This window comes from Stegostoma tigrinum, chromosome 15 (assembly GCF_030684315.1).
Source record: "Stegostoma tigrinum isolate sSteTig4 chromosome 15, sSteTig4.hap1, whole genome shotgun sequence".
NCBI lineage: Eukaryota > Metazoa > Chordata > Chondrichthyes > Orectolobiformes > Stegostomatidae > Stegostoma > Stegostoma tigrinum.
The window spans coordinates 58,312,493-58,340,230 of record NC_081368.1 but is presented as its reverse complement, the minus strand read 5'-3'; the positions used below and the strand labels follow the sequence as shown (position 1 = coordinate 58,340,230).

General features: G+C 39.1%; 1 protein-coding gene across 5 annotated transcripts in view; it reads right to left on the bottom strand.

Annotated features, from left to right (window-relative positions):
- diaph2 (diaphanous-related formin 2) overlaps window positions 1-27,738 on the bottom strand; it is a 632,555-nt gene that overhangs the window by 511,150 nt on the left and 93,667 nt on the right. For 4 of the 5 annotated variants that reach the window (XM_059651484.1, XM_059651487.1, XM_059651486.1 and 1 more), the window contains 2 exons: window positions 18,824-18,928; window positions 9,532-9,552 (listed from right to left, as the gene is read on the bottom strand). In XM_059651484.1, the coding sequence (XP_059507467.1) occupies window positions 9,532-9,552; window positions 18,824-18,928 (126 nt within the window). The remainder of the gene's footprint in view (window positions 1-9,531; window positions 9,553-18,823; window positions 18,929-27,738) is intronic. The other variant, XM_059651485.1, reaches the window with a different exon arrangement.

The window sequence follows — 27,738 nt, the reverse complement described above, 5'->3', positions numbered from 1 at the left end:
GGCATGAGGATTTTGCTCCTGGCATGGACGATGCACAAACTGCAGATCCTACCAGAAATTAGCTATTTTAGACAATAGACAATAGGTGCTGGAGTAGGCCATTCGGCCCTTCGAGCCAGCACCACCACCATTCATTATGATCATGGTTGATCATCCACAATCAGTATCCTGTTCCTGACTTATCCCCATAACCCTTGATTCCACTATCTTTAAGAACTCTATCCATCTCTTTCTTGAAACTATCCAGAGACTTGGCCTCCACTGCCTTCTGGGGCAGAGCATTCCATATGTCCACCACTCTCTGGGTGAAGAAGTTTTTCCTCAACTCTGTTCTAAATGGCCTACCCCTTATTTTTAAACTGTGTCCTCTGGCTCTGGACTCACCCATCAGCAGAAACATGCTTCCTGCCTCCAGAGTGTCCAATCCCTTAATAATCTTATACATCTCAATCAGATCCCCTCTCATCCTTCTAAACTCAAGTGTATACAAGCCCAGTCGCTCCAATCTTTCAACATAAGATAGTCCCGCCATTCCAGGAATTGACCTCGTGAACCTACACTGCACTCCCTCAATAGCAAGAATGTCCTTCCTCAAATTTGGAGACCAAAACTGCACACAATACTACAGGTGCGGCCTCACCAGGGCCTTCTTTGAAGGACCTCTTTGCTCCTATATTCAATTCCTCTTGTTATGAATGCTATTAGCTTTCTTCACTGCGTGCTGTACCTCATGCTTGCTTTCATTGACTAATGTACAAGAACACCTAGATCTTGTTGTACTTCCCCTTTACCTAACTTGACTCCATTTAGATAGTAATCTGCCTTCCTGTTCTTGCCACCAAAGTGGATAACCACACATTTATTCACATTAAACTGCATCTGCCATGCATCCGTCCACTCACCTAGCTTGTCCAAGTCACTCTGTATTCTCATAACATCCTCCTCACATTTCACACTGCCACCCAGCTTTGTGTCATCAGCAAATTTACTAATATTACTTTTAATGCCTTTGTCTATATCATTAATGTATATTGTAAACAGCTGCGGTCCCAACACCGAACCTTGTAGTACCCCACTGGTCACCGCCTGCCATTCCAAAAGGGACCCGTTTATCGCTACTCTTTGCTTCCTGTCAGCCAGCCAATTTTCAATCCAAGTCAGCATTTTTCCCCCAATACCATGTGCCCGAATTTTGTTCACCAATCTCCCATGTGGGGCCTTATCAAAGGCTTTCTGAAAGTCCAGGTACACTACATCCACTGGTTCTCCCTTGTCCATCTTCATAGATACATCCTCAAAAAATTCCAGAAGATTAGTCAATCACTATTTCCCCTTCATAAATCCATGTTGACTCTGACTATCCTGTTACTGCTATCCAAATGAGTCGTAATTTCATCTTTTATAATTGACTCCAGCATCTTTCCCACCACTGACGTCAGGCTAACCGGTCTATAATTTCCTGTTTTCTCTCTCCGTCCTTTCTTGAAAAGTGGGACAACATTAGCCACCCTCCAATCCGCAGGAACTTATCCTGAGTCTACAGAACATTGGAAAATGATTACCAATGCATCCACTATTTCTGGAGCCACCTCCTCAAGTACCCTGGGATGCAGACCATCAGGTCCCAGGGACTTATCAGCCTTCAGGCCTAACCGTCTATCCAAGACCATTTCCTGCCTAATATAAATTCCCTTCAGTTCGTCCATTACCCTAGGTCCTTCAGCCACTATTACATCTGGGAGATTCACTGTGTCTTCCCTAGTGAAGACAGATCCAAAGTACCTATTCAACTCTTCTGCCATTTCCTTGTTCCTCATAATAAATTCACCCGTTTCTGACCTCAAGGGCCCAATTTTAGTCTTAACCATTTTATTTTCTTTTCACATACCGAAAAAAGCTTTTACTATCCTCCTTTATATTTGCCAGTTTTCCTTCGTACCTCATTTTTTCTCATTTTAGATATAGTAATGTGTAATGAAGTGGAATTAATGAAAGAACTTGAAGTTCAGGATCTCCCCGTGAGGTAGCAATCATATGGGAGGACTTCAAAAATCAATTTGAGGGAGAGCAACACAGGTCTCAAACTGATGTCCTCAACTTAACTAAGCGCAATTACAGAGGTACGAAGAAAGAGCTGCCTTAAGTGGACTAGGAAAATAGCCTGAAGGGACAGGTCAGCAGATAAGCAGTGACAGACAGTGAAGCAGATATTTCATAACACAGCAAAACATTATTCCAGCCAAGAAGGATTTGGCATGGAGGACGAATCATCCTTAGTTAACAAATGTAGTCAAGCGGAGTATCAAATCAAAAGCTTGGTCATACAAAGCATGAAAAACTTTATGGGGGGGGGTACTCATGACAGAGGATTGGGAATTTTGTTTCAACACCAGAAGCAGATGACCAAAAAGCTAATAGATGGGAAGAAAATTGATTATGAAAGTAAATTTGAAATAAAAATAGAAAGAAACAGTAAGGGCTTCTACCACATCGATACAGAGTAGCTAAGGTGAGTTGGCGGCTCTTGAAGGATGCAACCATGAAACTGACAACAGGGAGCAAGGAAATGTCAGATAATTTAAACCAAGATTTTGCATTAGTCTTTACAATGGGAAATTATAAACATCCCAATGATATCAAATAAGCAAGGTGCTAATAGAAACAAAGATCTTGTAATAGTCCCTACTTCAAAAGGACAAAGTATTTGACGAATTAATGGGACTGAAGGGAAATACTTCACCAGGACCTGATCCTTTGAATCCAAGGGTTTAAAATTAAGTGTCATGTTGTGACTCAGAAATTAGAGAGCTATGTGAGCCATAACTAATATTTAGAAATGCAAACACAACAGAAACAAAGTTGCTGGAATAGCTCAGCAAGCCTGGCAGCATCTGTGGCGGAGAAAACAGAATTAACGTTTTGGGTCCAGTGACCCTTCCTCAGACCATTCTGAGGTTGGGGGGAGTCACTGAACCCGAAACATTCACAATGCTTTCTCCTCCACAGTTGCTGCCAGGCCTACTGAGCTTTTCCAGCAACTTTGTTTTTGTTCCTGATTTACAGCATCCATAATTCTTTTGGTTTTCATTTAGAAATGCAAATACCACTTACGTGTCGCAAGTATCATCGGTCACTTATCAATCTAAGTTTGACTGTTGTCCAAGACATACAAGATGTGAGCACAGACTGCCCCAGTACCTAAGGAGTTGTGAATTGTATGAAACATGTCGAACATTACTTTTCGGACCTTAGGTTGGATGGAAGGGTCAGTGGTGGAAATGTTTAAGACAGTTGGGCTTAGAACATGACCTTGAGGAACTCCTGTAATGATGCCCTGCAGTTAAAATGATTGGCCACTAACAAACACAACTATCGTCCCTTGTGTTAGATACAACTCCAAATATCAGAGTTCTCCAATCAACAGCGGCCCCTACAAACTCACTAATTAGAATATTGTTCAAGCCCCAATGCCACATTTAGTCAAATGTCTTGATGACAAAAGTAACGCATCTTATCACACATTGAGAATTCTGCTCTTTCTTCCATGTTTGGGCCATGGTTCGAAGAAATGCTGGATAGTGGGAGTGGTGCAGATTTTATGTATATTTGATGTATTTTCAACAGGTTGAAGGCCCTCTTTCGTTCTTATACAATTCTATCATTCTTATGATAAAGGTCTGAAGCTCAACGATCCTGATTTTAATTTGCAGCTTAATTAGTACATGCAGTTCAGGGAAAACTACGTTCAAAGATTTTACACATTGGTGTCCAGTGTGCCATAAATATATACAGTATTATTTAAGGCTCTCAATTAAAACGGTTTCCTGCAAAGTTACATGTGACAAAATTAGGTACTGATCATTTCAGTAGCTTATTTTCAGAACTAAATACGAAGTGACTGATTTCCAGCTCAGTGAGTAGATGCTTCGACAACTATATTCACAGTGGAGGCATGTGTATCGATTATAAATGCAGGGCATGAATCCTACAGGAGTACAAATTTTACATTTAATGGAGTCATTGATACTACCTCAGAAAAAACAAATAATCATTCCAACACGGATAATCAAAATTAGTACCAAGTGCTCCAGGTGACACGGACTTATACACCAAAGGCATGTGTATTTTGAAGGCACCTCATTCTATAATTTGTTTAATAAATCAGTTTATGACCTAATTGGTTTATAGAAAAGTCATCTGTTAGGAAAGAGCAGTCAACCCCCTCTGATAGTTAAAATCAAAACACAAGTCCCCAGTTGATTATGGTGGGCATAGAGGGCACTTTCAAATAATTTAACTCAAAACACTCAGAGAAGCTTGCCTCACCTTGTCAAATCTGTTTCAAGAAAAATTAGTTAAATGAACAAAAGTCCCTGATATTCACTTCATAAGCAACAAGTAAGAAGTTATTTATTTAAGTCTGACAGTGAGCCAATCAACAGAACTATTAACAAATCAAACAATTCCCCCTTAACTACTATTCCCTAAATGAACAAAATTCTACTGGTATGCTGCTCCAATAAACACAACTCTCACTTTTATAAACGCAAGTAATGAGAAAACTCAATTAAAACTTAGACTCTCAAAGTTCACAGGTGTGTCTTCGGTAATGTGCTGTCTTGTCAACTGTCTCTCCAGTCATAAACGCCTTTCTTCCGCTGAACTTTCTGTAGGGGGTGCTCGCTCTGTAAATTCTTCTGAGAGGATTTTCAGCTGGAAGTGCCGTGGTACCTTTCATGGATAGATGGTGCTTTTTCAGAAAGCTTAGAGATTTCTGGGTGAGCTCGATGTTTAGCTCTCAGACGGCAGTTTGCTCTCCACTGATATTCAACAACCCTCTTCTTAGACACCTTGGATGATATATCAATTCTCTTACGATAACATTAGTCCAAGGTTGTCAAAACCATCAGATTTAAAATCAATTGGTTTTCAATCTCGAAGTGTTTGGTCTAAGTTAGTTGGCTGATCTTCAAGCCAATTGCCAAAACATCAAAACAAGCCCGAGGTTTCCAATCACACAGCCAACTGATACATATTTCAATTCCAGAACTGTCTGTACCTTTTCAGTTACTTACAGTCATGCCTTCTCGTGTAGATCTCCAAGTGGAGAAAAGCACCTTTCCAATTAAAAGAACTATGCACTCTTCCCCCCTATCATTTTTACAAACAAATTCTAGCTTCCTGTCTTCTAATTCATGGGTACTCTACTCAATTTTGTAACACCTCCCACTTAAGGAAAAAAAAGGACCATCACTACGAACAGATGGCTTTTTTATTCTCTAAATCTTAATGCCATTATTACAAAATACATAGGTTAGTAATCTAAAGTTATATATTTCATACATATATGACACTAGGATGGTAGTGTTCAATGTTATATATACAAGTTTTCTTTTAAACCCGCAATAATGCATCTGCCATAATGTTTTTATGACCCATAACACATACAATCTGTAAATTAAGTGCTTGTAACATAAGACTCTGACAAAATAGTCTCATATTCTTGTCTGTAAATCTTCAAAGGTGAGAGGGTTGTGGTCAGTATACACAATCATCTCCAATACATTCTTTGTAGCATAAATATGAAAATGCTATAAGGCCAGTGACAAAGTCAATAACTCATTTTCAAACATGTAATATTTTCTCTGGTGAATATTGAGTTTCTTCGAAAAATAACCAATTGGCCTTTCAATTCCACAATCATCCTCCTGCATCAACACAGCTCCAACCCCTGCACTGCTGGTATCAATAGTGACTTTCAAGAATTTCAAGAAATTTGATGTGGCTAAAACTAGTCTGGTGGTTAACATGGCTTCTAAATTCTCAAATGTCTCCTGGCACTGTTCTGTCCACTGAAAGTTTATGTTCTTTAGCAAATCTGCCAGCTGCGCCACCATGCCATTGGTACAAACTTCTGGTAGAATTTGCTCAGTCCCAAAAATCAAAGCACCTTTCTCTTTGAGGACAGTCTTGGAAATTCCTCAATGGCCTTCATCCTCACCTCTTCATGTCCAATATTGCGTCCCAAAAACATGACCTCTGCTTTCACAAATTCAGCTTTTGCTAAATTTATGACTAGTTTTGCCTTTCATAGTCCTTCGAAGAGCTCGGCCAAACACATCATGTGATCTTTTCATGACTAGCTAAAGATCACTATGTCATCTATATAGACAGCACAATTAGTCAATCCCTGCTTCAACCCAGTTCCCAAGTCTTTTAAATCTGGCTGGTACGTTCTTTATTCCAAAGGGCAATATTTTAAATTGATATAGCCTTTTTGGGGTTACAAACAAATGACTAGAGAATGGGTGTAAGGACATCAGGTTTTTGAGGTATTCAGTTCTATTCTGGGGGAGATGAGACTTGAACAAGATGGATGTACTACATCTTAGCAGGACTGACACCAATATCACCACAGGGAAATTTGCTACTGCTGTTGTAGTGTGTTTAAACTGCATTATCAGGGGTCAGGACCTCATATTCAAGGAAAGCAAAACTGGTAACTGAAACTAGAATAGCACTAAGGAAAATTAGAAGACAACCAGCAAAGGGAAGCATCAAGTAGGATCAGAATGCAGAATAATATTTCAAAATACAAAATTTAAGCCTCTACAACTGAACATATGCAGTATTTACAACAATATTGATAGCTGAAGGCACACATTGGGATAAATGGGAATGATTTAATTCAGATTACAGAGATACAGTACCAGGGCAATCAAGATTGGGATATGACTATCCAACAATAGCTGTCATTTAAGGAGTATAGAAGTAAAAATGAGAAAAAGAGCTTGGGTAACGTTCCTAATCAGGGATAAGAGCTGTATGTCAGTGACTGCGGATCTGAAATCAAAGAATCAAGACGTTGAATCAGTTTGGCTGGTGTCAAGAAACTGTAAACATTGGAGGAAATGGTTTCTAGACAATCAAACAGTTGTGGTAATGTTGGGCCTGATATAAATCAGGAAATTAGAGGTTCATGCAACATGGACAATAGAGTAATAAAAGTCAGCTTGAATTTACAGGGTTAATACGGTTAACGACTGGCTAAACCAAATCAGCAGAAATGCAAAGGAAGATAAATTCCGGACTATGTAGGACATGGATTCCTGGGCTAATACAATGAAGAATCAACTCGGGATGAGCTTACTATAAATTTAGTATTAAGTAAATAGAAAGGGTTACATAATAACTTGTCGCAAAAGAACCTTTGGGGATCAGTTCATTCTGAAGCTCGGATTTAAACCTTAACAAGGGAAACCGTGAAGATACAAGAGGCAGGTCTGTTAGTGCCCTGGAAAAGTACTTCAAAAAATTGATGGGAAACAACAATAGCTACTATTAAAACAGGTATTATATTATTTACAAAAAGTAGGCACAAATATGAATCAACAATGGATAACAAAAGTTGAATATTACGTTAGATTAAAGGGAGTGGCATAAAAACCTGAAGACAGCAAGCAAATCGATCCAGCAAAGGATGACCATAAGACACAGGAGTGGAAGTAAGGCCATTCAGCCCATTGAGTCCACTCCGCTATTTAAATCACGGCTGATGGGCATTTCAACACCACTTCCCTGCACTCTCCCCCTAGCCCTTGATTCCTTGTGAGATCAAGAATTTATCGATCTCTGCCTTGAAGGCATCTAACGTCCCGGACTCCACTGCACTCCGTGACAATGAATTCCACAAGCCCACCACTGACGAAATGTCTCCTCGCTTCCGTTTTAAATTTACCCCCTCTAATGCTAAGGTTGTGCCCACGGATCCTAGTCTCCCCACCTAACGGAAACAACTTCCCAGCCTCCACCCTTTCTAAGCCATACATTATCTTGTGAGTTTTCTATTAGATCTCCCCTCAACCTTCTAAACTCTAATGAATACAATCCCAGGATCCTCAGCCGTTCAAGAAACCAATGACCAAGAAACTGATACAGAAAAAGAGAACACGAATGCAAGATTGTCAAAAATATTAGGCAGAGTATAAAATATTCTTCCTCAGCACAAAAAAAAGGAGAGGATCAGTAAGGACAAATGCATGCCTTTTACAGTGCAGATGAGAACATTTATAGTGGAGTACAGAGAAAGGGCACAGAAGTAAAAGAACTACGCTGCAGGAGAGGAAGATTTAGAAAAACTCCCACACTCAACAGGCAACCAATAAACTTGTGAAAATTACAGTCTAAAATAAATCACTATTAGTATCGAAAGAGTGCTAAAACGTTAAATGGATCGAAGGTTGATAAATCCCCTGGATCTTTCAGCTGCATGCCAGTAAACCCATGAGCTTCATGTATGTAGTTTGGAAAAATTGGATTTTTTAAAATAAACTTATTCAGAGGAGTATGGGTCAAGTGTTACTTTCCAATTATCAACCCAAGTCTCGACATCACCCTGCTGCATTTAGTCTTGTTTACTCTGTATTTAGGTAAGGATTGCTTCAGCATTTGAGGAGTGACAAATGGTACTGAACATTGACCAGTTATTAATGAACATACCTACTTAATACCTTATGATGTTCAGGATTGTAAAGAATGTTTTGGTTACCGAGCCTTTTACAAAAGATGTGATATTTGGACACTTAGAAAATAATGATAAAATTAGGCAGAGTCAACATGATTTATGAGAGTGAAATGATCTTTGACAAACTTGAAGCTTTTTGAGAAAATTTCAGGCAGAAATCAATAGATTTCTGGAGACAAATAATATCAAGGGATATATATAAATAATGTAGGAAAAAAAGACTGAGGTAGGCAGTCATACTAAATGGGCCAAATGGTCCACTCCTGCTCCTATGTACAAGTTTACACCCTACAAACAAGTTAGACTCTTAGAAGGGAAAACTCTGATTGACAGAACACCTGCAAAGTAACATCAAACAAGGATGACAGGAGAGCCAGTCAAACATAAACAACGAAACGAAGTAGGTCACAGCATGAACTTTGCTTTATTCATAATTCAGCAAATTTTAAGTGCCTGGCAAAGTTTAAATTTCTGAAAATGTTCTAAATGCTTACTTGATATCCCTTATTTCTTAGCCTAAACTGAACCTGGTAAAATCATAGCTGTCTTGCTCTAAGAAAACTGACTAAATAAGTGAATGAGCGTAAACATATCAATTTTCTTCAAATGTGAGAGTATGTAAAACTAAAAAGGTACTGAAATAAGTTTAAAATGAAATACTCAAAACATCACTTATGTAACAGGTTCTGGTCACATCAATCATTCAAATGCATCAACTGCAAACATTCATATAGGTGCCACAGTAAATAAATGATACAGCTTTGCATTTTGGATTCATTTTCACCTGTAAAATAGATGTAGAGCTTATTGAACAATACCTATTAGCTTGAACTGATGTATAGCACCATTATCTAACAAAGAAAATATCTTATGCAGTACTATTACTTATCCTCAACAAAAACTCTGAATACATCACTTGTTGGGAAACATGAATGTTTGGGTAAATGGAGGCTGATAAACTCAAATTACTGCTACAAGAATAAATGAAACTAATCAGCAGTACTCACCGAAACTTTGCTTCCAGTTATCTGAATGCAGTGGTTAGTGCAGTGTAAATTAATAGTAGTTGGAGAGACAAAACAAAAAATCAAAACAGCATTATTAGTGAGCTCAGCTTTACACTGGTTAATCATAATGTAGTTTAGTCAAAGTATTAGTAATACATTTATAGCTTTGAGCAGTGTAGATTATCATACAAAACTAAACAATTATTTTTACACAACATTTGATAAAGCACTTCAGCAGGTTTCACAGTAAGATGGTACCAATTTTCAAAAAATACACTGGTCAATTGGGAACTTCCTCCAAAATGAAATCAATTGCATAGAATGAAAATATCAAAACTGCATGCGCTGTATGTAACATAGCTTTCATTTGCCATGTCACTCGTCCTGCTTCTTTCACATAAATAGAATTCTGGATGCAAAAATATCCTTTTCCATGAGAATTGGCAGAAGCTTTGTATTAAATAATTAGAACATTACATAATTTGCATTGTATAAATCCTGCATTATTTGGTGTCTATTAGCTACAAAACTAAGTACTGTACCTCGAAACTAGCACATACCATTTATACCAGCATAAAAGGTGGATGAGCCAAACAGCAGTAAATGTGAAGCATCTCCCAAACAGGAATCATTTTCAATTTCTCTGTCCTGATACTTAAAACTTGTAAAATTTGTGTTTTGCTGTTGCTAGTTATGCACATAATTTCTTGTATGATTGCTGTTCAACTATAGCTGCTGGCACTGCAGTATTTTGTTTGAATTACATTATTGTAGATTTATCATCCAAACAAGGTCAACTTCATTTGCTTTTTTTTAAATGCTTTTCATTCTCAGTGTGGCTCTGCTGATAGATGCTGGCTGTAACTTTTTTTTTATTAGTTTCAAAGGTACTTTATAAAAATTTTAGGTGTGATGGCAAGTCAAAAAAAGCTTGAATTGGCTGTAAGTGTGCTTGCTGCCTGAAAATGTCTAACATAGCTTATCTGATATCCAATAACATTAACATGTCATAACACAAAGCCATGTTTTATCAGTTTTAATACATCAGTTTTCAAAGAAGTCAGACTTGCAGTATTTATCCCAAAGAAATAGAGGTACAACTCCCTCAAATGGAGAGAGATTCCACGTGCTGTCTCAGTTTTAAAAATTCCAATTAGCCAGGGTAACAATACATTTGCACAGTCAAACGGGGCCAGAAGAGGGAAATCTGCAAGGACAGAACTGAAGGTTCTTTATGGAATACACATGAAGTATACATACAAGGTAGATGAAATGATGTCCCAAATAGAAATTAATGGATACAAGATATCAACTGGAGATGTAGTTACAGCTTGACCAAGGCTGAGAACTGAACATTCTAAGTATTTAACATTCTGCAAAGATGGTAGAAGGGGAAATGAGGCGGGTAGCTGTGTTATAAAACTAAAGGGCAATAGTGAGGAATGGTCTTTGCTCAAGAAGATCAAAATGTGGAAGTAATTTCGATGAAGCAGGTCCATGGCTAAGAAATCTACAGCAAGTTATTCACCTCATGTCTTCCAAATGCCTACCAACATCTCCAAACCACAAGTCAAGACTCGGGTGTCCCTACATTCCAAGATCTCCAGCCATTCAAAACAGTTCACCACCACTTTCCCAATGGTATTGGAGGTGCACAATAAATGCTGGATGAACCATTGATGCCCATATTTTTTAGTTGCTTGTGGGATAAGAAATGTTGAAGGGTGCTAAGTCACTGATGATGCAAGTTACGAGCCTCCTTTTGTTTTAAATCAGTCAGTAGTAGGTTCTAAATGTATTAAACATTAACAGCAGTAACACAGTTGGATGCTGACAGTCGTTACACTGTAGGACCAAACTTTAATCAAGTGACATTGGATGCTGTGAAAAAGAGGCTGAGATGATTTTAATCCTTATATGGATTGGACAAACTAAACTGCAAAGGTAACTCAAAAATGAGTTCATAGAGCGTATTCAACACAGTTTCTTAGAACAATACGCTCTGAAACTAACCATGCAACAGGATACTTTAGGCCTTTCACCCCATAATAAAGATTCCTTTAACAAGTGCATTCTTAAATAAATGGAGCATCAGATTCAATTTGAGATTTAGAAACCTGAGTCTGAAACTTTGATCTTAACTGTCATGCTGTGAAAGCAGAATTGGGTAAAGGAAGGGGATTTTAAAATCAGCATCAGTGGAGACAAAGTATATGGCAAAAAAATGGAATTAAAGGAGGACCTGCAGCCTTGGTTCTGAAAGGAAGCAGCTACAAAGATGGTGATGCAACTGTTCTGTCTTTCAGTGGATTAACAAGCCGCAAATGCAATATCCCTATTTTAGGAAACAAAAGGGGAATAGAAACCAGTAAACTATAGTCTAGTTAGCTTAATAACATTCAGAAATACTGAGATCTATTAAGAAAGCAACAGCAGGATAGTTAGAAAAAAAGTGACAAAATTATGCTTACGATCTGACAGTGATGATGTGAATGTAGGCATTGAGTATAAGCAGTCAAATCCTCTGACAATACAAAGATAGACAGGAAAGCAGCTTACAAGGACACAAAGAGCCTAATAACAAATATAGATAGACTAGGCAAGAAGTCAGCAAAATGTGAGATTTTGCACTTTGGTAGAAAAGCAGAATATTATTTAAAATGTAAAGATTACAGAATCCTGTGAAACGGAATGATCTGGTTGACCTCATATAAAAATCGTAAAATAATCTATTTTACGATTGATACGGAGCAAGCAAGTGTGAAGACAAATTAAATACTGGGCTTTATTGCAAGGGGCACAGAACATAAGATCAACATCTAGATGCAACGACATAGAGACCAAGAGTATTGCATAGGACTTTGATCTCCCAGGACAGAAGACATACATTTGTTGGACACAGTTCAATGTGTTAGGGATCAGACAATCACATGATCCAGGGTGGAGAATGCAACGTAGATGCACGTTACTCCGTCAATTTGAAAAATTGGGCGACGTGACCAGATTCTGCTAGAGGCAGGTGAAGTTACAGAACACTTGAGTAAAAATGAACAAGAAGGCTGAATTTAAGAGTAGACTTAAGAAAAATAAAATTACTGTTACTGCTTCAGTGTAAATGAACTGATTGACCAAAGCCAACCACACAGTACACTGAGGGTTATGAGGCTTCAAACAAAATGGTTTCTGGTGAAACCATGTCATCAAGATTGATGGGTGCAAGGCAAGGATATTCTGAGGATCTTCTCAGAGATTTTGGTGAAGACCAGATTCACAGAACTTGGGTTGGTCCGAAGTGTGATCACTGATCCTCATCCTCTTCATTTAAAGCTGATGTTACATTCCTGAAACTCCAACTTGAACTGAAAGCACTTCCAAGGAATCAGATGTTTGATTAAAAAAACCAATACTAAAATCAGAATTTGGTTTTTTCAGACATTTTTGTCCAGGAATAAAGAATACCGTAATTTCTTTTAGAAGTGCACCCAACTACATTCTTTCACTGGCCAGACTTCATGTAGTCACAGGCAATAGTCAATGTAGAAAGCTGCAGAGTCTCTGCAGTGACCAACACCTGCGACTAGATGGAGAGCTCCAGTACAAGTTTGGAACCATAGCCAGGACAAGGATATGGCTTCATTGGCAAAGGGAGCAGCCAAAAGTAAGGAGAGAGGGAGGTAAGGTCAGGGAGGGGAGGTAGGTTGGGAAGCTAGGATGAAGAGACACAATGCACAAGGAAAGAGAAGGGAAGCAAAGCTGGGAGAAAGCAAGCAGGGGCAAACAGGAGGCAATTCTGGGAGGTGGGTACTGGGGGAGCTACCAAGTTAAACAGGCATTATAAAGTAACTTGATGAAGCAAGCCTTAAAAACAAAAGAACACATTAAAAAAGTGTCAACTGGGGTCCTCGCATAAAGGACTCATTGTACATGCCTGAAGAAAGGAGCTTGAATTTCAGAGCATTGAAGATTTTTTTTGACTGAGGTTAGTGCCCTAAGTCGATACACATTCCAGGAAATTAATTCAATCTATTTTTCTTGTACCTCCTATTTAATTGGTAATTTACTTCATCTGCATATTAAGTCTTAATGTTTATTTCGGTTAGATTATTAAAATACAAAAAACACAAAAAAACCTAGTCTACTGGTTTTCCCGTTGGAATCACTCAGTAAATTTGATTATTGCGATTCATTTTGTCTCCATTGGATCATAAAGGTAGGTCACCAGAGTCCTAGAAGACCACTGGGCTGCTCTCTTATTAGACAGAGAGAGAGAGAGATGGCTGTGGTGTGACACAGTTTGCATTGAGCTGCCATGGTTTGTACTTGCACAATGTATTGAGGCTGCACGCTAAGAGGTTGCAAGACTGAATTAAAACTCCACTTAATGATGAATGAAAACCAAACCTTACAATTATATGTGTATTACATTTATAGTTATTTGCACAATGCAATGAACAACAATTTCTCTACATTCTATGATCTGCTTTGCTCCCAAAAAACATACACAAAGATCCATACATTTAAAAATGGTGAATGCTGATAACTTGGTGACCTTTTACTGTAAAACCTGCTAAAATGATCATAACAAATGACAGAACAGCAATACAGGTCTGTTTTACATGGCAAATCAAAATGTATTACTTGCTCAATGCACACGACTTCATACTTCATTTTATTAAACGGTATTTTGGCTTTGAATAGACACAGTAATTCTTTTAAATGTGAAGTCACATTGCAAGTTATGTGATAGTCCAAATATTTAAACATTATCTTCCAGTTGAGCTGTCTGCGCTTTTTACATGCTGAGTTCAAAATTTTGGACAAAGAGATTTTGAACAATTTTGATTATATTATGTCAATTACATAATTTAGCCAATGATTTCCAAGTAACAAGGCATCCTAATCTGCACGATAATAAAATGTGAGGCTGGATGAACACAGCAGGCCAAGCAGCATCTCAGGAGCACAAAAGCTGACGTTTCGGGCCTAGACCCTTCATCAGAGATGGGGATGGGGAGAGGGAACTGGAATAAATAGGGAGAGAGGGGGACGCGGACCGAAGATGGAGAGCAAAGAAGATAGGTGGAGAGAGTATAGGTGGGGAGGTAGGGAGGGGATAGGTCAGTCCAGGGAAGACAGACAGGTCAAGGAGGTGGGATGAGGTTAGTAGGTAGATGGGGGTGCGGCTTGGGGTGGGAGGAAGGGATGGGTGAGAGGAAGAACCGGTTCTTCCTCTCACCCATCCCTTCCTCCCACCCCAAGCCGCACCCCCAGCTACCTACTAACCTCATCCCACTTCCTTGACCTGTCTGTCTTCCCTGGACTGACCTATCCCCTCCCTACCTCCCCACCTATACTCTCTCCACCTATCTTCTTTGCTCTCCATCTTCGGTCCGCGTCCCCCTCTCTCCCTATTTATTCCAGTTCCCTCTCCCCATCCCCATCTCTGATGAAGGGTCTAGGCCCGAAACGTCAGCTTTTGTCCTCCTGAGATGCTGCTTGGCCTGCTGTGTTCATCCAGCCTCACATTTTATTATCTTGGAATTCTCCAGCATCTGCAGTTCCCATTATCTCTGATATCCTAATCTGCACCTTTGGAAGAACTGAAAGTTCAGAGCAACATTCACAAACGAACAGTTGAACAATTGAAAATCTGATAAGTCAACAAACGCAATTTATTGTGTTATGGTACCTCCGTCTGTGTCACTAAACTTGGTGAATTTAAATGCAAAGCTTATCTTTTTTTTCTGATCACTCATTGATTAAAGATCCCTTTAAGATGCATCACAGCCAAGCCAACAGTGGGATTATTACCACTTCTGTTTTACAATACACTGACTCACAATAATGAACACTGCAGAATCAGGTTATTATAGGATATGACTATACAATTAATACCACCCAGTTCAATTTTAGGTCCAGGCTGCAACTTGTGTCAAGGAAGCAAAAATGTTTTACTCAAATGAGAACAAAAAATCACTTTGCCAGCATTCTGTACTCATGGAAGCACCTAGGAAATTTACTAAATTACTTATGACTGCAGAAGGAATGTAATTGAATGTTAAATAATCAGAAGTGAGGGTATATCCAACCCAAAGATCAGTAGATTAACATAATCAAACTTTCTGCAGGAGTTTATTTTGATGCAAATTCAGTCATATTTTCTTTTAAAATTTAAAAATTCAAAAGATAGATATCTATTACAAACTCCTGATAAATAAAAAGCTTAAAATCCAAAGGGAAATAAAAACATAATGGCCATGGAAGAAGGAAACAGTATCTTATTTCACCAGCATGAAAGAAATGTTTGCTAAAGTTCACTAATCTACAGAACCAGGATTTTCAAAAGTCCAAGCATGTGCCAATGACATACAAAAGCAAAAATTTGGTTAACACAGCATTTCAAAGAGTGCACCTAAGAGGTCAATATGCACAAGGGTGCAACATTGAGTAAATTGAAATATAAGTTGGTTTGAAGTTCACCCAAGGAACATTGAGCATATTTTCACAACCAAGACAGCTAGTTGCCCCGGTAATGAAAGTTATACTTGGATCACAAATCAAAGGAAAAACTGAAAAAAGTCAAAGGAAAAAATGGGGGGAAAATATTCCACATAAACATTGTCCAAACATGGAAGCTTTCAGATATTTATGTCTGTACAAGATTGTGAAGAAGTCAGTTAGTTAACTATTGAGATTTTCAAGGGACACAAAAGGAAACTGGATTTTCACATCATTAGCAATGAAAAGAAATGCCTCATGTTTAAGAAAATTACCTCGTTTTGTTTTAATAACTGTAGAGGAAAATATACATTGATAGAAATAACAAAACAAACATTACCAAATCATTCCCACCTCTTCTAATGCTTCTACTCAAATACAGAAAATCATACATAGAATTATATATCCAAATATTATATCACACGCTTTAGTTCAGTCACACTGAGCAAATTCTGATCTTATAAACTGCAAATGTCAGTTTGTGTGGCTTCAAACTTAATATCAGTATGTTTTAATTTGGTATTAATGTTCAAATTTCACAACTATGAATGGAAATTTATTTGTACAATTTATTCAATCTGACTGCTCTCATTTCCCAAGTACCAAATCCAAAGTTTTCTTATCATGTTTATGCCTTTCAGGTAAGTACTGATCACCCTGTAAAGCGTCAGAGTGCATTGTTTGCCTGGTTAGATATCTAAACTGAAAGAAAGACTCTTTTTTTTTACCTTTAGGCTTTTTATTTTAACTAAAACTTCCGCACTTCTTGCTTCCATACTGCTTCATTTCAAAAGCCAAAGCCTCAGAAGGCATTTTCAGCTATAGGAAACTCATTTTTAAATTGCAAGAATTTTTAAAAGGAAGTCAAAACCTTAACACTTAATTGATCATGACCGGGAAATATCCTTGATTGTTCAGCAGTGTAAAATGCACAAACAGCTTAGACTTTCTTTTCTTCTACAAACAGTCACAAGCCATTACAAAGGGTGACCATTCTAACAGCAGCCATATACAAGGGCCTGCAATGTTTTGGAAACAACAAGTTAACAATTTGCCTCTGCAAGAGCAGGTTTAATAACAAAGATATGATAATGATACTTCACAAATGTTTGCTTGACAAAGGCAAATGGTTAATCTGACAAACTGCGAAGCAATAAACAAAATATTCCTCTCCTGTGATTCACAAGTCACCACAGGTAAGGAATGCTAGGCAGCATTTTAAACAGCAGCATCAGGTTTTGAATTGAGGAGGTAGCCAGCCGAGAAGAGATCAAGAGTGATGCTAATAAGCAGCTAAAGCAGCAGGTTCAACAGAAACAAAAAACTTTCAAAATGTTAATAATTTCAGATAGTAGTTGATCATGTTACAGAAGGGCAGAATTACATTTGTCTGTCTACAATAGCTTTCAGCCTGCAATGTGTCTTAGTTTTTGGATTGTTGTTGTGTACTTTTTGCTGCTGTGCATCATCAGGGAAATACTGTTATATATCATTTCCATTGGTAAATCCAGTTACAGCATTAGTATTTTAAGCAAAGTTTGAAGGAACAGAATGCCCAAAATCAAAAAATTCCCAGCAATACTTTAATACTTTGAAAGTATCTCAATTTATGAATTGTTAATATTGCTAACTTTTAGAATAACCAGAATAAATGTTTACTGAAAAAAAATCAAAATTCAGTGTTCAAACATTGCTAATTAAATACTGAAACAGATACTTCTGAACATAAAAGGATGAAATTCAGTTAATTACGTCATCCTCGGGTGCCTTGTATGTCCACCCATATTTTGGGTTCTTTAGAGAAGAAGTAAATCAAGCGTTTACTGTGTCATATGCCTCAGGAGATGGTTTATCTAGGTACACAACTCCACAAAAATAAATAATAGAAAAATAAAATTAGTAAATCAAAGTGAAACCTCACGCATGGTGTAAATGGTCTTGCTGACAACATTTTTTGTCATTATTTAACAAATGTATCTGCCCTCAAATACTAAAAACAAATGTAAGATGTTTCTTTTGGCTCCAACAATTACACTTGTCTACATTTGAGAAATGTGTTGAACTGAAGCTCTGCTTGTTTCAAAAATATTTGTTTTAAGATTGTAAGCAATCTTCTGATAGTATTCATTTTTGTATTCAGATAGTGATAAACTCTAGGCAACATTACATTCATAAATTTCGTATTACTCATTTCAACCTGAAATTATTTTGCAGGTTTAAACAATAAACTCAATCATACATAATAAACAGATACAGTCAATGGTAAGAAAATTGCTTCTGAAAAACTCCCATTCAATTTTCTCAATACTGGTAATCCAAAACAAGTCATTATGAAATATTCATCTCTTCTATTAACTTTTTAAAATTGCTAACATTAATAAACAAGTGTAATTACATATGGAATATGTCAAAGAGCAAAGAACTGAAATTGGCTGACAAAGGCCACAGCCTGAACAAAACATATCAACCAAGATTTAAAAGTCCGATGGATTACCCTAAGGCAGTAGATGCAGGAGGCACTAATAGTTTATAGCAATAAAAGCATCACATTCCACATTAGAGTATATTGTGTGATTTGTGCCAGATTCTCATAAATAATTTACCCACAGGAGAAGGCATTTTAATACCACATTAGGAAGCACGGCTTTAAGCAATGAAGGAAATATTTAAGCAGCAATCATGGATTATAGTTTAGCCAAAGCCAAAAGCAGATCGTTCCAAGCTAATCACATCTGACTGTCTGAGGAATGGTGTGCTATCTTAAAATAGTTAGTTTATTCAAAAAGAAACTTACAGATTTGGCAGTTGCAGAGATATAGTGAACCACCATTTCTCTCTTTGTCATTAGATCCTTTCCTCGGAGTGGAACTTTACGATCCTCATTCAGATTCATGTCTTCCTGTAGTCAAACAATTGATGGAAGATATTAATTCAGTAATTAATGCTCAATAAATATAATTGTTAGCTTTAAAAAGCTTGGATCATTCTCAATGCAAGGGCAAGTGTTTCTTAGAAAACAAATCATTGAAAAAATTATAACTTTACATTTAACCATGGAACTGGGTTACTGAACAGTCTGAGAGTCCAAAAAAGATTGATTGAATCAAATGTATGGCAAACCTGTCATTGCAAGAGCAACCATTCCTCTTGGTTCAACATTTGCATTTCAGCTTTAAGATAAGGCATCTGAGACTTTCACACAGTTTGACAGTCAACCGCAACGAAAAGAATAGGAAGTAATGGATTTGCTACTTCAAATTGAAATACCACAGCTTGAAGGCATCTTTCAGAGAACTGTCATTGAAACCATAAATGTTGGATTTCACTGCTTCTTGTGGTTACGCCTCAAAGGTTTACGAACAGACTATCAGATAGTATGTATTTAGCTAACCGATCCTACTGGAAAGCCAGGAGATAGTTTCACCACAACTAATGTCTTTAATTTGAGCTTCTCAATGCTATTCTATTTTTAAAAAGAGACCAATAATTTGTATTTGTAACAAATAAAACAATAACCAAAACCGAAGTGATTCATGCAAAATATTAAGGCAGATGCCCAACAGTTTAATTGAAAGAGATAGTAGGAACTGCAGATGCCGGGGAATCTGAGATAACAAGGTGTAAAGAGCTGGATGAACATAGCAGGCCAAGCAGCATCTGAGGAGCAGGAAAGCTGACGTTTCGGGCCTAGACCCTTCTGCAGAAAATGTTCTGCTGTATTCATCCAGCTCTACACCTTGTTATCTTGGTTTGATTAAAGACAGGTTTTAAGGCGATCCTAAAGGGAACGGAGAGGTGTACAGTGAAAATTCTACAGCTTAGTGCCCTGGTAATGAAAAGGATCAACAACGAAGGTGGAGCAATTAAAATTAGGGAAGTTCAAAACTACAGAATTGGAGAAGTGGAAAAAAGTCAGAGTTGTTCAGGATGGAAGGTGAGACACAAATGCAGCAAGAACATTTTCATCATACTGAGACCAGACAGCTGTGCCATGGGAAACCCAGACAGAAATTATTTTAAATAATGTATATAAATATTTAACTAGTGGCCAATACCCCAATAAAAGGTAAAAATCAGTGCTCTATTTTACTAAATCTGGTCAGTCAGATGACCCCAAGCTAACTGGATTAAATTTGAACTGTCCAGGGAAATAAATTCACCTCTAACAACTTCAAAATAAGGCAGCATGGTGGCTCAGTGGTTAGCACTGCTGCCTTATGGCGCCAGGGACCCGGGTTTGATTCCACCCTCAGGCGACTGTCTGTGCGAAGCTTGCACATTCTCTTTGCATCTGCGTGGGTTTCCTCCTGGTGCTCCAGTTTCCTCCCACAGCACAAAGATGTGCAGACTTGGTGGATTGGCCATGCTAAATTGCTCACAGTGTTCAGGGGTGTTTAGATTGGGGGGATGGATCTGGGTGGGATGCTGAGGATCAATATGGACTTGTTGGGCTGAAGGGCCTGCTTCCACACTGTAGGGATTCAAAACACAAAGTGTGCAATCCCACCCTATCTGCCCACAGCCCTTCCCAATTCTCTGCTGCCTGGCAAATGGAAATTGGTTTTCCAACCCATCAGTCCAAGGAAAAGAAATTTAAATTCTTTAAAACACATTTGTTGTTAATTTATGGGTAGTCTGTGTTAACAGAACTGGTTGCATTTTAAATTTACATTTTAAATAAAATAATACTGCGCTGATGTAATAAGAACTTCTCAATACTTCAGGATTATTGGCAGTTGTCAGTTTATGCAGCACTGATTTCAGGTTAAGTCAAGCAGAGAAAGATAAAAAGGGAACATGATAACTGTATATAAGATTATGAGGGCATGGACAGGTGAATAGGAAATAGCTGCTTCTCTTAGTTGAAGGACAACAAACAAGGGGGCATAACTTATAAGTGAAAAACAGGAGGCTTAACAGGGATTTAAAGAAAATCTCTTTTACCTAGAATGTGGTGGGGATCTAGAATGCACTGAGAGAGTAATCGAGGCAGGAAACCTTATAACCTTTATGAATACTTGAATGGGCACTTGATTGTCATAACATTCAAGGCTATGGTCCTGGTGCAGAAAAGTGTGACTTGTGTAGATAGTAATATATTTTTGGTGATATCAACTCAATGGGTTGAAGGGCATCTACTGTTCTGTACTATTCCAAAGACCTCACAAAAGGAGCTTCCTCTCATCTTGTCAAGCCTCCTCGTAAGTATATTTATTTCTACAGGATTGTCCCTCATGCTTCTAAACCCTCAATGAATAAATGCTCACTTCGTCCAATCCTTCCTCATAAGACAAGTGCTTCATTGCAAGAATCAGCTGAACGAATCTTACTCTGAACTGCTTCCAATCTTAAGATGATCAAAACTGTATATAATATTCCAGGTGCTGTCTCAACAGTGCTCTGTACAAATGCAGTGAGGCCTTCCCACTTGCACTACACTACAATATTCCATTTGCCTTCTTACTTGATTGATATATCTGCATGCTAATCTTCTGTGATTCAAAACTGGAGGCCCCACCAATCTTTCTGCATTTCTTCCATTTAAATAATATCTGCTTTTCTTTTGAAAAAGCGAACCTCACATTTTTCCACACTATATCCCATCCGCCAATTCTTGTCCAACATCGTTTATTTGGCTTTGCCAAGACTGTACCACCCTCACAGTTTGCTTCCCTACCTATTCATCAGCAGAAAATGCCATTACAGCACAAATGGCCTTTTCAAAGTCTTTAGTGTTTCACAGATAACTGAGGCCTGTGGAGCTCCACTCATTAGAGTTTACCAACCTGAAAATTTCCAATTTATCCCTATTTGGTATTCTGTTTGTTAGCTATTTCTGTATCAATGATAATACATCCCCAACAGTTTGAGCTCTTTTCTTGTGTAGAAACCTTTTAAGAAGCACCTTATTGAATGTCTTTTAGAGACTGTAGTATACTACATGTACTGTTCACTTTATACATTGTGCTTGTTACATCTTCAAGGAACTTTGTCTAACACTATTTTCCCTGCAGAAAACAGTGATGATTTTATGATTATAAAATGTGAGGCTGGATGAACACAGCAGGCCCAGCAACATCTCAGGAGCACAAAAGCTGACGTTTCAGGCCTAGGCCCTTCATCAGAGAGGGGGATGAGGTGGGGGTTCTGGAATAAATAGGGAGAGAGAGGGAGGCGGACCGAAGACGAAGAGAAAAGAAGATAGGTGGAGAGGAGAGTATAGGTGGGGAGGTAGGTGGGGATAGGTCAGTCCAGGGAAGACGGACAGGTCAAGGAGGTGGGATGAGATTAGTAGGTAGGAGATGGAGGTGCAGCTTGGGGTGGGAGGAAGGGATGGGTGAGAGGAAGAACAGGTTAGGGAGGCAGAGACAGGTTGGACTGGTTTTGGGATGCAGTGGGTAGCGGGGAAGAGCTGGGCGGGTTGTGTGGTGCAGTGGGGGGAGGGGACGAACTGGGCTGGTTTTGGGATGCGGTGGGGGAAGGGGAGATTTTGAAGCTGGTGAAGTCCACATTGATGTCATTGGGCTGCATCCCAAAACCAGTCCAACCTGTCTCTGCCTCCCGAACCTGTTCTTCCTCTCACCCATCCCTTCCTCCCACCCCAAGCTGCACCTCCATCTCGTACCTACTTACATCATCCCACCTCCATGACCTGTCCGTCTTCCCTGGACTGACCTATCCAACCCCCATCCAACCCCCACCCACCCCCCACCCCACCCCCCCCCACCCCCCACCCCCTCCCCCACCCCACCCCACCCCACCTATACTCTCCTCTCCACCTATCTTCTTTTCTCTCCATCTTTGGTCCGCCTCCCCCTCTCTCCCTATTTATTCCAGAACCCTCACCCCATCCCCATCTCTGATGAAGGTCCTGGCCCGAAATGTCAGCTTTTGTGCTCCTGAGATGCTGCTGGGCCTGCTGTGTTCATCCAGCCTCACATTTTATTATCTTGGATTCTCCAGCATCTGCAGTTCCCATTATCAATGATTTTACGATTGTCCATATATCCCATTATTACCTATATAACGATGAGTTCAAGCATTTTCCCATTGGCAGAAGTTAGACTAACTGGTTCAGAGTTTCCTGCTTTATTTTTCCCTCCTTTCTTCAATAACGGTGCTGCATTCACTGTTTTCCAATCTGTGGGGCCTTTCCAGAATGTGGGGAATGTGAAAAATTACAACTAATACATCAACTACCTCTGCAGCCACATCTTTTAAGAACGTAACATGTAGACTATCAGGTCCAGAAGTCTTGTCAATCTTCAGCTTTCATTGTATTCTTAGCATTTTTCCTGTGGCGTTTGTAATTGTTTGATGTTCCTATCTCCTTTATTGCCTCTTCTTTTTCGACAATACTTGGGTTGCTAGGTCTTCAACTCTCAACACAAGTACTTGTTCCGTTCAAAGTCTCACATGTCTTTGTTTCTCATTCATTTCCAAGTGTCATTCTCTAAGGGATCAACACTCATTTAATGTGATATAAACTGTCTAATTTAGCTATGCACATTTTACTAGTATTTATTTTGAATTTGAGAAAATCAAGGCTAGTTTTTCCCTTGAACAGCATGCTTTGAACAAAGAAAGTTGACAAACTGAAGGCTGTTTTAAAAGCTAAGTCATTTGATGATAAATCAACAACAAAGGCTAAGCACCGACGCAATATTTCACATTCTGAAACTTCTTGCAAAATGCAAGATATCATTTACATATGACAAAGTAATTAAAGAAAGGGCCACTTCATTCAAAGGCTTTAAGAAGAAAGAAGTAATAACTGCTAACAAGACCATGTCACTTAACAGAGATAATGGGAACTGCAGATGCTGGAGAATCCGAGATAACAAAGTGTGGAGCTGGATGAACACAGCAGGCCAAGCAGCATCTTAGGAGCACAAAAGCTGACGTTTCGGGCCTAGACCCTTCTAGGCCCGAAATGTCAGCTTTTGTGCTCCAAAGATGTTGCTTGGTCTGCTGTGTTCATCCAGCTCCACACTTTGTTATCATGTCACTTAGCAGGAAGACGAGCGGAAAATTTGTCTGAAGACATCTTTCGGCAAATAAAGCCTGTCCTGAAGGACTGAATAGCTTTCACTGCAGTATGTTGATACAGTCCAGCTGATTGTTATGTCCTTAAAAAAACATATGCACACAAACAACTAAAGAAAACCTTCTCACTCTTTGCCCCTTACAGTACAAGTAGTAAGGATAAAATAAATTCAAAAGTAAAGGCTTGAGAAAAACAGTTCAATTCAGAAACTGGTTTCCATCATAACGAATGGTACGCCAGCTAAGCTTGGTGTAAATGCAGGCTTTTAGTGTGTTTTGGACAAATGATCATGATTTCTCCTCTTTCATCAAAAACATTGCATAATCCAGCAACACGAAGAAGTAAAGTCATGGAGTGTTCTCATATAATGCAAGGTAAGATTATAAACTTAATTCAAGCAGGAAGCCTTCAGCACTTCTTTAAATCCTGACTGGACACACTGTACTAGTCCTCCATACTGATGTGAGATTGTTAAATAAAGGGAAGGTCCTGTAAAGCTTTTAGAACTGATGCCTCAAATTGTCATTTTCTTAAACAGAGAAAGGAAACGTGCAGTGAGCTGTCAATGCATGGTTGTTCAACTTTGGGTTCGTAACAGGCATAACATCAAAACTGAACTGTATAGTACCAGGAAACAGCAGAGACTTTGTAGATACGATGAACGCTGTGAATGCATTCAAACTAAAACTGGGTCTGCAGGTCTCCCAATGAAAAACTGAAATGGTAACACTCCCCGTGTCTGGAAATCTTACTAGAAAAAAAAGGCAAAGATAAGAAAGGTTTCACCCAGAAAACATCTGTGCACACCTGAAGATATTAATGTAAGAATTCGATTATTCAAAAATTACATGCGACATAACAGGTTTGCATTTGTCTCTCAAATTCATTCCTTCAAGTTTACACATTGGTGGATTGGCTACCAAATTCCATTGTTTGATCCAAAAAGCAATGGAGCTGAAATTGAGATAATTACTGCAGAATGAGATTAAGCTGAAATTCAGATCAAAGGAAAACAATTTTGAGACCGGCAAATGAAGAAAAATGTCTGTCATCCTGTGCTTTAAAAGAGAAGAATTACTTTGATTCCACATATTTCTGCATGTCAGTGTTCACACAAATAAAGTCCAACTATCGCACCCTTTCACACCTACAAATTTGGCGGTCTAGACGTGACCAACAGTCTCAAACTACAAATACGATTTCAAGGCACATGCAGACAACATGCAGTCATGAATCTCACACTGTGACGGGTGAGTACAGGAAAATAAATAAACAAATTATGCTTTGTTTTAGATTTGTACGAAATGAAAAATTAACTGTTTATTTCTTATTTTTTTCACAGTCGATCTTTGGTGCCAGTTAAATTCAAAACGTGATCTGGTGCTTAAAAATGTTGAAGACAGTTTTTGAGATGATTTGTAGCTCAGGTTGTGAATGAGGTTGTAGACTTGCTCAGAAAGCCATTGTGTTTGATGGCATACACTATCACCCTGCTAGGTAACATAGTCAGTCCACCTCTGGTAAAGCGTTGGTGTTCTGTCCCGCTTATTAGTTATTTATATGCATAGTCTATGAGTAAGTCTACAACCTCAATGTTGGAGACACATGGAAAATCTGGTAGTATTTATTGGTTGATGTGTTTCAACATCACATGGGTATCTTTGACTTCAGACTGCTTTGGTCCATGGTCAAAGTTGTTATAAAAATATGATCGTCTTTTATCCTCCCAACATGTTTCCAGACCCTCGAAGTACTTCTAGCATCAAGGATGAACTAACTATTACTGAATAAAAGTAATTTTTAGAAGATTCCTCCGTATGCCACCTTTACAAAAGGTCCCACATATCTTGGATGAGTTCTGTGGGAGCTGGAGAAACAATGGGTCTACCAGGCCAGGCCTGTTTGTAGATTTTTTAGTTTGAAAGTTTATCAATTTCACTCCACTCTCACCTTAAAGTTATCATCCCTGACACCATCAGCCCTTCCTTGACATCTCTGTTTCCATTTCTAGGGATAGGTTGGCCAACAATGTCCACTACAAACCAACCAACTCCCAGAGTTACCTTGACTACATATCTTCACAAGCTGCTTCCTCTAAACTCTCTATTCCATTCTCCCAGTTCCTCTGTCTCCTTTGTATTCATTCTCAGGGTGCCAACTTGGGCAAGGGGGTCTCCAAAATGTCCACCTTTTACTTCAACCAAGCATTCACCAGCACCATAGTTGACAGGACCCAGTTGACAGGGCCCTCAAGTGGGTCCAAACCATGTTATGTACTTCAGCCCTCACCCTGTCTCTTTCCTCCCACAACAGCATAGGGTTCTCCATGTCCTCACCTACCATCAGCCAACATCCACATCAAGAGGAACATTAGCTACCACTTCCACCACCTCCAACTGAACGTCACCACCAGACACATATTCCCCTCCCCTCCCTTGTCAGCTTTCCATAGGACCATTCTCTCCGGGACACACTGGTCCCCTTCTCTTTCACACCCAACCTTTTTCCTAGGGTGGAGGTAGCTATTACAAGGGGGGCATAGTTTTAAGGTGAATGGAAGTAGATATAGGGGAGAAGTCAGAGGTAGGTTCTTTACTCAGAATGGTAGGGGCGTGGAACGTATAGCCGGAGAGGTTGGTGGAGTCGGCCTCCTTAGGGGCATTTGAGCAGCAATTAGGTAGGCATATCGATGATAGAACATAGAACATTACAGCACAGTACAGGCCCTTCGGCCCTCGATGTTGTGCCGACCTGTCATACCAATCTGAAGCCCATCTAACCTACACTATTCCATGATGCCATGAAAAACAAAACCACAGAACACGATGCAAACTGCAGAATGCAACACCAACCACAGACACCTCACCCCAGAATGGAATGCTGTAGGGAGTTCTGGGCTGTGTGACTGGTAACCCTGCAGGGACTCTCAGGCAGCCTAGATCACCCACCAGGCCCCTGGTTCAGACCCTGCACGTAGGTTAGTGGGGGTAGAGTAATAAATTAGGAGGAAGGTGTTTCAGGGCAAAGAATCATGATAGTAGAAGATGGGATGGAGGTTAGATAGACCTTAGGTTTAGGGTGTGAAGAGCCTGTACTGTGCTGTAATGTTCTATGTTCTTTGTTCTAACAACCTCCAATCCCCCAAAGAGCCCAATGGCACCTTCCCCTGCAACAGCAGAAGGTTTAACAGCTGTCCATTTACTTCCTCCCTCCTCAGTGTCCGAGGGCCCAAACACACCTATGAGGTGAAGCAGTGCTTTAACTACACATGACTCAATCTAGTATACTGCATTCACTGCTCACAATATGGTCTCCTCTACACTAGGAAAACAAAACATAGACTGGGTGACTGTTTTGCAGAGCATTTACACTGCGTCCATAAAACAGACCCTGAGCTTCCAGTTGCCTGCTAATTCAACACATCACCTTGTTCCCTGGCAAACTTCTGTCGCAGGTTTGTGACAATGTTCCAGAGAAGCTCAGCACCAACTGAAAAAAAAGCACATCATTTTCCACTGGGAACTTTAGAGCTATCTGGACTCAATGTCAAATTCAACAAGGCCTTATTATCACATGGTCTGCTTTTACTCGCGACCCACTATTTACCAATAGTAGTCCCCATTAGTAGCTATTCATTTTCCAGGGCTGATGAGTGTCCACTC